Below are 11370 nucleotides of genomic sequence, written 5' to 3' on the forward strand. Positions count from 1 at the left end.
ATCGGGGATTGAATCAAGTATTGAGGTTGGTTGGTGAGCCGATGTAAAACCAACGTGTAAGGGTTCGATTGTGATCCCGGAAAAACAATCGGGGTGGTTCTAGTCGGTGAGCCTGGGAAAACCGACCGAGTTCGTTGTGAGCTCGTAAAACAACAAGTTTGGTTGTGAGCTTGGAAAACAACCGGCTGTAATCCAAGGGGTTATAGTGAATTCCCAAGAGAGACTTGGGGAGTGGACGTAGGAGCAAGGGTTAGCTCGAACCACTATAAAACTTTGTGTTTGTGATTGCTTGTCTCTTACCTTACTTTCATTTCATACATCACAGCAACTAATTAATCATCTTGTAAAAAGCATTAATTAGTCACCCACAAACTTTAATAGTTAAAATTATTTTAAAACCCAATTCACCCCCCCTCTTGGGTTGTCTATCTGGGCAACAGAAATAACATATATATTTTTAATTTTGATTACGAACTATCTAATTAATAGCCCAAGTTGATTAGATAGATATGTTGTCATCCATTGATTGTAGGCATCACATTTGGATGATATTAAATATAATGTGTTGTTTCCGCAGTTTTGAATGTCTTATTCTTTTCAAGCCAATTGTCTGCTACTGAAACATTGACTGAAAATAATTATGTGAGAAGAAAACGAGATATAGAAATAACCTCGGTCTCTTGGATTTAGATTTTGCTTTGGAGGAGCAGCCTTCAACCAACAGATAAGAGTATTATCGAATACAATGCTGAGTATGTCAAGTGGAAAGAGTTAACAAGCTATGTTGAAATTATCAAGCGTTCTATATCTGATTCCATTATGAGTGCTATACCAGACAATGACATGCTAAGAATTTTTGGATGCGATAGGACAGAGATTTGTTGAGTCCGATAAGGTGAAACTACGGACCAATGGATAAATTTATGAATATGAATATGATGATACTTGTGGAGTTAGGGAGTACATTATGAAATGATACACATAAGTTCTAAATTGGAAGCCCTAAAAGTTTCCATTACAAAGCCTTTCTTGTCTACATGCTCTTAATAGCCTTCCGAGCCAGTTCAACTAGCTAAAGTTTCTTATAATGCTCAGCATGACAATGGGATTTCAATAATTTGATTGCTTGTGTGTCCAAGAGGAGTATAGAATGCGTCGTGAGATATTGAAACTGTGCAACTGACCTATCAGCCTTCTCAGAACAAGGGGTCCTTGGCCTTGGTTTGTTTTGAGTCTTATTGGTAGATGTACCTCTGAATTCTGGTGGATAGACTCTGGTGCAAGTATTCATATCACTAATTCCTTACAAGATTTTGTAAGAAGATGGAGGCTAAGTGAGAATGAAGTGAACCTCTGCGTGGAAAATGGAGTTCAAGTTAAAATTGAGTTTATAGGGGCAGTAAAGTTATCCTTGGAGTCTAGTTTTTCTCTTATTTTGAAAAATACATTTTTGTACCGAAGATGAGACGTAATTTATTTCTATGTTTTAACTTGATCAGTCTGAATTTTTTATAATTTATAATGAAATGATTGAATTATTTTATGATTTTCGTATGGTTGGAAATGATATTTTATGTATGGTTTGTAGAGATTGAATTTGGCTCCAGTTGATGAAGTTCTTTTGTTACAAAAGTTGAAAAGAAAAGGGCTTTAATTCGTGAATCATCCTCTATGTGTGCATAAGCATTTCGGCACATTCGAAGGAGCGAATGGAGAGATTGATAAAGCTGAGATTATGCCCTTTTTGAATTTTCGGATTTTGACACTTGCATAGGTTACATAAGGGGAAGCTGACTAAAACTACAAGGAAGGGAACCACTCAAAGTGATGGTCTTTTGGATCTAATTCACACCGATATTAGTGGATCGTTACCTTCTACTATATGTGGGAACAAGTATTCATAACCTTCATTGATGATTTCTCGCGTTATGGTTATGTTTACTTGATTAATGATAAATCCTCGCTCTGAGAAATTCAAGGTGTTTAAAATGGAAGTAGAAATGTAATGTGGGAAGAGTATTAAAGTTGTGAGATCTGACAGTGGTGGTGAATACTATGGTAAGTATGACGAGTCCGGTCGGAACATGGGTGATTTTGCAAGATTTTTACAGCAATATGGGATAGTCCCTCAATACACAATGCCAATAATACCTGAGCAAAATAGTGTTTCTGAAGGCGTAATCAGACTCTAAAGGATATGGTCAGGAGTATGATGAGTAGAACAAATTTGTCAGAATTCTTGTGGGGTGAAGCATTGAAATCTGCTACGTACATTCTAAACAGAATTTCTAGTAAAGTTATTGAAAAAACTTTTTTTGAATTGTGGACAAGTCGTAAACCCAGTTTAGCCCATTTAGAGTTTGGGGCTGCCCAGCTATGGTTAGGATTTATAATCCTTTTGAAAGAAAATTAGACCCAAATCCACACCTAGTTTTGTCATTAGGTATCCAGATAGATCAAAGGGCTATAAGTTCTATTGTCCTAATCGTGGAACCAGAATTGTTGAGTCCATTACGACGAAATTTCTGGAGAATGATGTTGGTAATAGTGGGAGTTCTATATTAAAGAAAACTTTTACTGAACTGGATCAAGTTGTGGTTCCAATTTCCATTGTACAAGAAAGAGTTATTTCTCAGCTGATTGCAACCGTTAATGAAGAATCTGGGCATCAAGAAGAGTCTCACATACCTTCTCCAACAACAGTTAAGTTAGTTTCTGAATCACATGTTAGGAGATCACAAAGGGAAAGAAGGTTTGTCTTGCCTAATGACTATATTGTCTATTTACTGGAGAGTGATTTAATATTGGGCATAATATTAATCCCGTCTCCTTTAAAGAAGCATTAACAAGACTTGACTCAGATAAATTGCTAAATGTCATGGAAGATGAAATGCTTTCTATGAAGAGAAATAGAGTTTGGAAACTTATTGAACTTCCACCACATGTTAAGGCCATAGGTTGCAAATGGATTTACAAATTCAAGTTAGACTCAAAAGGAAATGTTGAAAGATAAAAGGTTAGACTGGTTGCTAAAAGTTCACTGAGCAAGAGAGCAGCGACTATAATGAGACTTGTTCACTAGTTTCATCCAAGGATTCTTTTAGAATTATCATGGCACTTGTAGCACAGTATAGAGCTTCATCAAATGGATGTCAAGATAGCATTTTTAAATTGAGATCTCTATGAATAAGTTTACATAAGGCAACTAGAAGGTTTTGTCGTAGAGAAAAATAAAAATTTGGTGTGTAAGTTAAACAAATCCATATATGGGCTCAAGCAAGCATCCAGACAATGGTATTTGAAATTTGATGAAGTTGTGACTTCTCTTAGTTTTGTTGAAAATATAGTGGACCAATGCATTTATCTCAAGATCAGTGGAAGAAAATTTATTTTTCTTTTTTTGTATATTGATGATATTTTACTTGCCAGCAGTGACTTGGGGTTACTTCATGAGATAAAAAAAATGTTATCTGCTAATTTTGAAATGAAAGATCTTGGGGAAGCTTCTTTTGTACTTAGCATTGAGATACAGCGTGATAGAGGTCGTGGTTTATTGGGACTTTCTCAGAAAACATACATACGACGCATCCTAGAGAGGTTCAATATGCAAAACTGTGCACTCGTGATGTACCTATTGTAAAAGGAGATAAGTTTAGCAAAGTCCAGTGTCCAAGGAATAAACTTAAAAGGAAATTTTTGAAGAACATACCATATGCAAGTGCCGTAGGAAGCCTGATGTATGCTCAAGTTTGCACTAGACCAGACATAGCCTATACAGTCAGTGTCCTTAGTAGATTTTAGTCGAATCCAGGACAAGAGCATTGGAAAGCAGCTAAGAAAGTTTTGAAATATTTGAAGAAGACTAAAGGTTATATGCTTACCTTTCAGCATATAGATCTTCTTGAGGTGGTAGGCTACTCAGATTTTGATTTTGCAGGATGTCAAGATGATCTGAAGTTAACTTCAGGTTATGTTTTTATAATGGCTGGTGGTGCTATTTTTTGAAAAAGTGTTAAGCAAAACTCTAGTGGCTTTTTCTTATATGCAAGCTAAATTTGTAGCATGTTATGAAGCTACAGTTCAAGCCATTTGGTTGAGAAATTTTATTTTGGGATTGAAAGTTGTTGATTCCATCTCAAGACCAATTACTATCTAGTGTGACAATAATGCAGCGGTGTTATTTTTAAAGAATAACAAGAGTTTTGGTAGCTCTAAGCATATAGACATCAAGTACTTAGTGGTCAGAGATAAAGTTAAAGAAGAGCAGACAAGAATAGAGCATATAAATATAGAGGCAATGATTGCAGACCCATTGACTAAGGGACTCGCACCGAAAGTCTTTAAGACACCTATTGTAATATGCATATTGTGGAAACCTTTGATGTTTTTGGTTAGTGGGAGTTAATTATGTAAAAGAACTACATTTTGGCTTGATCCCCTTTATGGAGTACGCAGACAACACATATGGTTTGGGTACAGCTTCTTTCAATAATAATAATATTTGTCTTTCTATTTATAATTCTGTATTTTGTGCACAGAAATTTTAATTATATTTGAGCATGCATTTCGCATATATCATTTATTAAGATATCATTTTGTACTCGAGATATAATGCATAAAGACATGATGTGAGTCTCTTTTGAGACATGTGGCTTCTTTTTGAAGCATTTATAAGGACCGATGTGAATTAGCACACCTTTTTTTTTAGTGAAAATGGCAATTTATGTAGCTCTAACGTGAGTACATCCTGCCAAATCAACAAAAAGTAAAGAGTACAAAGGATAGAAAATATCTTCTATAGAAGTCCAGAGGAACTTCCTAAAGTGCCGGACGACGAAGTAAGCAACCTAGTTTGCTGCTCGGTTTGCCTTCCGAAAAATATGTGCTACTTAGAGACCACCCATCTTCCGAACCAGTCTACGCAACTCTCTGATGAGAGGGTGGCCATCACCATACCTATCCAAACCTTGTAACCAGTCAATCACCACAGATGAATCTTCCTCGAGATACACCCACTCGGCACTGAGAAACCTCTTCGCATATAACAGCCCCTCCCATGCAGCCCGAAGCTCTGCCCCTACAACAGTGAGACCAGGCGTCTGTCGAGTCCCGACTGCTACCAACCTGCTAAGGAAATATTTGATCACAAATCCAACACCCCTATATACACCATCCACCGACATACTAGCGTCAAAGTTCACTTTAAGATGACCAAGAGGTGGGGGCAAGTAAGAAACAAGGGCGAATCTGGGTGCTGTGACAACAGAAAAGAGTATCCCAGATGTCTTTGGCCATCTCAGTTCATACTACATACTACCATATTGGTTGGAGGATGGAGATCCATGTCGATAAGGATGTTAGCATTTGTAGCCGTGGAGTAATCTTACATCAATTAAATGGTGTAATGACTTCCATATTCGATGTTGATGTTCTTGTTGAACCAGATCTTGTATCTAACCTGAGAGTCGTTTTCAAAATAAAGTTTTTTAAATTAATATGACAATCTGTGTTCGCCCAAGTGGAAGAATGTTAGAATAATTTCAAAATATGGGTGATTGCGTATTTTTGTTTTATAAAATGGGTTAGATGTATGGCTCATAATGGTATTATGGTTAAGCCCAATATGATATGTGATCATTTTGTTTTATGGACTTTGGTGCACCTTGGATGTATAGGATTGAATTCTATTTATTGTGGTAATTTTGTTATATAGGTCAGGAAACCTAATTAGAGTTTTGGAGCCTTTAATGGGAAGGCTCTCTTATGTTTTCTATATAAAGACTAGGTCCCCCTCTCCTCTCCATATGATTGATAGCTTGCCCTGTTGACTATCTTTTGTGAGAAGCAAGGAAGGAAAGATCCAACCGCTATTATTCTAGGTGATTGAAGAACGTATTCAATATATCTTCCGTAGGTATATCTCTCAAACTTGAATACACTATTATGGTGATTCTAAATCTTAGCATGTTATTATTTATAATTAACATGATTTAGATAAAGGTACCTCGAGTAAATTATTTTGATGGGATACATCCACAACTATATATATCTTGTTAACAAATATTACTGACTAACAGTAAAAATAAAATAAGATTATGATGACGACGTTGCTTTGTTTATAAAATCTAGGCAGCGGTAAAACAAATTTAATATTTCTAGAATTCTATAAGAAATACTTATCCCAAGAAGTAACACATTGAATGGGCTCTACAAGGATAATGAGATTGCATAAAGATTAATTGCATGATTTCATATTAAGCATGAGGTAGCCTTAAGTCCTAACTTAATAGAACTCAAGATTCAGGACTAATCATGCATTGAGATAGGACGGAAAAAGTATAGAAAATAATATCGATTCACTTTTGATTATTCTGATAGAAGTGCAGCTGCACAAAGAGTTATCATGCAAACTTTTAAGGGGGAAAAATTAGTCACCCTCTAACATACAGTCGATTATTTTGGATCATTCTAATCCTCACGATCCTTGCCTTAAGGATATGCGAATGGTGAAAGACTGGGATTGCTCCTTGATGTTTCATATTTGTTATAGATAAATCACTAGACTTATTAAATGGTTTGCTAACTTCTTTCCTCCTTCCATAACTCATCACCTCTTGCTTCATCAATTCCCTTGGAGCTCTTGGACTTGATGGAGGCAAATGTTGCTCACTGTGGTTATGTTTGAATGCAAGAGGCTCACTCCATCTCTGTTGTTAGGATCAAGCGCTCATCATTATATGTTACTTTATTTCTTTAAACCGCACCAGCCAGCGCCTCGAGTCGGCTACTGGGCGACACCAAGCCATGGGTTCAGGGACCCCCATCTGGAGTATAACCCACCTACTAACCAGGTCATCGTCACTGATGGGTGGCAGGACATGCTGACTTAGTGACCCCCCTGTGCTGCTGAGGGACCCCGCAAGGTATGGCTCGCACAGCGGCAGAGTATGTCCAACATTTCCCCCTAGCACGATGCCTGGGTTTCGAACTCGAGACCTCTGGCTCCGATACCGGTTGTTAGAATCAAGAGCGACCGCTAAGAGTGAAAGCGCTACTTTATTTCCTTATACCGCACTAGCCAGCGCCTCGAGTCGGCTACTGGGCGACACCAAGCCATGGGTTCAGGGACCCCCACCTGGAGTATAACCCACATACTAACCAGGCCATCGCCGCTGGCAGGCGGCAAGACATGCTGACTCAGTGATCCCCCTGTGCTGCTCAGGGACCCCGCAAGGTATGGCCCGCACAACGGCATAGTATGCCCAACAATCTCCCTTGCTAAAATTAAGTAAAAGGAAAAAAAAATTACACAAGTGACACTATGCATCTCATGGAAGATGTGTCCATTGTGCCATAGGATGAACAAGTGACAATACTAAAGGATTGTCTACTTGCAAAAAAATATGTACATGAAACCAATATATGACCACAACAAGCATTGCAACTAGCTTTGGTGGAACTAGTACCAGGCACTATATCGTTTGCCCAACAAGACGAATCGGTATGGGCCCATGCCGAGCCATGCGAGGTTTGTACCGACACAGTAGAAGAGACTGAAGAGGAAAAGAGAGAGAAGGTAGAGAGAGGGATGGAGGCCGGCAGAGGGCCGTTGGAGGCCATCTTCGGGGCAGTAGGCAGAGGCCGCGACCGTTCTCCTATTTCGTTTGAAACAGGGTCCAACCTCTCCCTCTCTCTCGCGCTCGCTCTCTCTTTTTCTCTATTTTCTTCTTCTTCTTCTCCGCCTCTAACAACATTTTTCGTTTCCATTACCGGAACCGTCTCAATGAGTTGTCGGGATGGCTCGAAACAGCCGGAACTATATAATTCGGAATGATTCTGCCGATCATGATTTTAACTACAATTGAGTGCATTTGTTTGGACAGCTAAGCTAATCCCCCAAAATTATAGCAGCTGTATTAGTTGGCACACTCCAGTATACTATATTGTTAAAATCTAATCATAGAGGGTGGTGAAATCATCTTTACCCTCAAATAAATCACGCCTTTTATTTTTTATTTTTTATTTTAAGATTTTTTAAATAAAAAAAACAAAATAGCATTTTTGGCTAATTCCGATTTCCAAGCACCCATTTCCATTTTTTTTCCTTCTCCTCTCTTACAAACAAAACAACGGCACCACTTGTCCCCTTCTCCCTATTCTTATCAGCAGCGGCGGCCGAACAAAATCCACCAACCTTCTTCTCGTTCATCGTCGCTTCTCCCGCTCAACACCTCCTCCTCTTCCATAATGGCGTCTTCTCTCACCAGCCTCGTACTCCTAAACCCTCTCTCTCTCTCTCCCCCTTCCCTCCCATCCTCTCTCTCTCTCTCTCTCTGACGTCGTTTCTCTCTCTCTTTTTCTCGCAGGCGAGCGTGCGGCCGGCGGTGGCCGGGCCGAGGAGCCTCCGCCGCTCCCATCAACGGACCCCCTCGCCGGGTTTCTTGGGTCTCCGAGGGAGCTCCTTGCCGGCGCCGGAGATCTCCTCCGCCGCCGCTCTCTCCGGCGGCCATGGGCTTTCCTCCCTCTCCGTGTCATCCTTCCGGAGGAGTGCCCGCTACACCACCTCGGCTCGTGCTGAGTTGAAGGTTACTAGACGGGATCTAGGGTTTTACGGCTGTTCTTTTTATTGCCTATTTTCGCTCAGGGTTTCCAGTAGGATTTCTATTAATGTATTGCTTAATGCGGAATGTCCAAATTTCTCTGTATGGTGATAGGGATTGGATTCTTGATTTCCGTTATGTTTGATCGCTTTGATTCTTGGAGAAGCTGAAACAAAGAGAACCAATTATTGCCCCCTTTGAACCATTTAATAGTCAAGAAATATCATGAGAAATAGATGTAATCTGCATTGAAATCTACCATGTTTGAAAATGGGGGTTTAGCATGTTGTAGCGGTATTCTTGAAAAGCTTGATTGGCGTATTCTGAATATTTTATTGGGTTTTAATGGAATTTTGAGTACATCTTGTAGTTTGTATAGTTAATTCAACTTTCTTTGATGTTGGAAGCTGCATTCTAATATGATGTTGTATGTGATTACTTTGATTTTGGGAATTAAGATAAAGCAAAGCCAAAAAAAAAAAAAAACTTCGTTCCTTTTCTTATTCTATTTTGGTGTCACAAGAGTTTGATGCTGTACTGGAATACTGTATCTGTAATAGAATATGAATTTATTACTGCATTATTCTTTGAAAGCTTTGTTAGGTTATTAGTGGAGTTCTGAGTGAATCTAGTTTGTTTAATCTGTTCATCTTTCTCTTTGAATGATGGAACTTGGATTCTCATTTAATGTTATGTTTAACTTTTTATTCCTGTGGGATCCCTTATGCTTGGAAACTTAATAAAAAAAAACAAGCTGTTCTTTCTCTGGTTCCATAAAAATATTTCAGTCCCCCAAGATGAGAATCTCATGAGTTTTCTTAGATGCAATTTCTATTGATATCTGATATTTGTAACGGAACCTTGATATTATGTTGCAGCATATGTTGAGAAATTTATTGGGCTACGAGAGAACAGAGTTTATTGGTGATATTGTCACTAATATGAGCTTTGGACTTTTGTTGAGATTTTTAAATATAACAATGCTTGAGTAGAGGTTCTTGAGGTCTGATAATGGTTCTGTTGTTTGGCATTAGTCTCAGGAAGCTGAATTGCAGTCTAAGGTTACCAACAAAGTGTTCTTTGACATAAGCATTGGGAACCCTGTGGGAAAGCTTGTTGGAAGGATTGTGATAGGGTTGTATGGGGATGATGTGCCCCAAACTGCTTGAAAACTTTCGTGCTCTTTGTACAGGTTGAGAGCTAGCTTTTATTTTTTGACACTTTTATTATGTTTATCATTTTCTGGTCTCTTGGTATATTATGAAGAAAATATAGATGCATTCTTAATTCATGATGTTTTGTTCAGGGGAGAAAGGCTTTGGCTACAAGGGATCCATGTTTCATCGTGTCATCAAGGATTTCATGATCCAAGGGGAGACTTTGACAAGGGAAATGTATGTCCTGTTTTTCCTTGTTTTCTGATTTTAGTCCACATGCTTCTATAGAAAGTTTAAACATGTTAGCAATTTTTATTTTTGTCACTGCAGTGCATTGTAAAGTTGGCATTTATTGCAATTGCTGTTTCTTTAGAGGCATAGCAGATGTTGCCATTATCTTGGGCTGCCTTATATATCAGAATATAAACCTAATATGTCTTGTCCATCTTCTACGTACTGTTTCAACTGTAAATAATAAACTTGAAATCTATGTCGTGAACTAGGCATCAAAGAGGATTTACTTGTTGTTTAATCATTCATGAAAAGCTAATGCATAACACCATGACAATGCAACTCATGTATTCAGTATAAATCATAAGAAGCAAAATTCATCATAAATGTTTCATTTCCATAATCATCTTCTTATAACTAATAGTTCATGAAAATGTAAAACTGAATAACTGGATATAACAACTTTGGACTTAAAGAAATAATTTGAGAGTCATACTGCATGATGGGAAGAACATGATTGATACTCATGAATGTAGAATTCCTAATCTAAGGTGTGTTAAATGCTGGTGCATTTGCAATTTAATTATTTATTAAAATAAAAAAATGAATTAGTCATGAAATTTTGTGGGGGCTTTGTTTATGTACATAAACAACATGAATGATGCATGTTAGATAGGAGATGATTGGAAAATATGCGTTCATTGGAACAAATGGATTTATTCTTCTTCTAAGTAACAATCCATAATTTTTTCATAAAAATGTAGCACAAGTATGTGTGATGTGGCTCTATATGTTCCCTCATCAAATAACAAAAGTGTCACTGCTCTAAATTATATCAAGCAAAATAAGATCATCACTAAGTCTTATGGAAAATTCCTTTCCTCCTCGATGTCCGCTTTTTTTTTATTAAATGGAGTTTCTGGCTAGCTGAAATAAAGTTTTGGACTTTTAGATAGATAGATATTGGAATTTAGGTTTGGGCTAGTTTAGATTTGACTTATATTGGAGAGGCGTGATTTATGTAATCTTGACTTTAAGGCATTTGGGCAGGTTATGGAATTTTAAAAAGGAGTTCAAGTTTGGCTATCTAACTCTTATTTTTCAAATGGATATGCGTGCTTGCATGAGGATTTGTGGAGATATAGAGACCAGCAATGGGTGAGCAACATCTTATCCCTAGCAAAAGTTGGAAAATGACAAGATTGTGGGAGGCTGAGAGGTGTCTGACTAAAGGGAGAGTTGGTGGTGATATTTACCCCTGAATAATTAATTGTAAGCTTGCTGCTTGTGGCTGCATTGTGGTTACTGAAGGTGATGATTTATGAGGATAAAGAGGGGGAAATGGTGGAAGAATAAAGGAAAAAGGGGGAAAGTGTCTAGCT

At 38.0% G+C, this 11370-nt stretch overlaps 1 protein-coding gene across 2 annotated transcripts; it reads left to right on the forward strand.

The window, feature by feature from the left end:
- The first annotated feature begins 8163 nt into the window (after positions 1–8163).
- LOC120106133 (photosynthetic NDH subunit of lumenal location 5, chloroplastic-like) lies at positions 8164–9792 on the forward strand. 2 transcript variants are annotated; one of them, XM_039119032.1, is made up of 3 exons: positions 8164–8271; positions 8367–8585; positions 9641–9789. In XM_039119032.1, exons 1-3 carry the CDS (start codon positions 8248–8250, stop codon positions 9767–9769), a joined length of 372 nt encoding a protein of 123 aa, XP_038974960.1. In that variant the 5' UTR covers positions 8164–8247; the 3' UTR covers positions 9770–9789. The 2 variants fall into 2 exon arrangements, with proteins under 2 accessions (XP_038974960.1, XP_038974959.1); XM_039119031.1 differs by having other exon boundaries at positions 8165–8271; positions 9635–9792.
- Positions 9793–11370: the final 1578 nt, after the last annotated feature.

This window comes from Phoenix dactylifera, unplaced genomic scaffold (assembly GCF_009389715.1).
Source record: "Phoenix dactylifera cultivar Barhee BC4 unplaced genomic scaffold, palm_55x_up_171113_PBpolish2nd_filt_p 000474F, whole genome shotgun sequence".
In the NCBI taxonomy this organism is placed as follows: domain Eukaryota; kingdom Viridiplantae; phylum Streptophyta; class Magnoliopsida; order Arecales; family Arecaceae; genus Phoenix; species Phoenix dactylifera.

Bases quoted from the DNA above. Each gene is read 5' to 3' on its own strand.
- LOC120106133 (XM_039119031.1), top strand. From the start codon at position 8,248: ATGGCGTCTTCTCTCACCAGCCTC. The intron at 8,272-8,366 runs GTACTCCTAAAC...TTTTTCTCGCAG, and splicing joins CGTCTTCTCTCACCAGCCTC to GCGAGCGTGCGGCCGGCGGT. The intron at 8,586-9,634 runs GTTACTAGACGG...GTTTGGCATTAG, and splicing joins CGGCTCGTGCTGAGTTGAAG to TCTCAGGAAGCTGAATTGCA.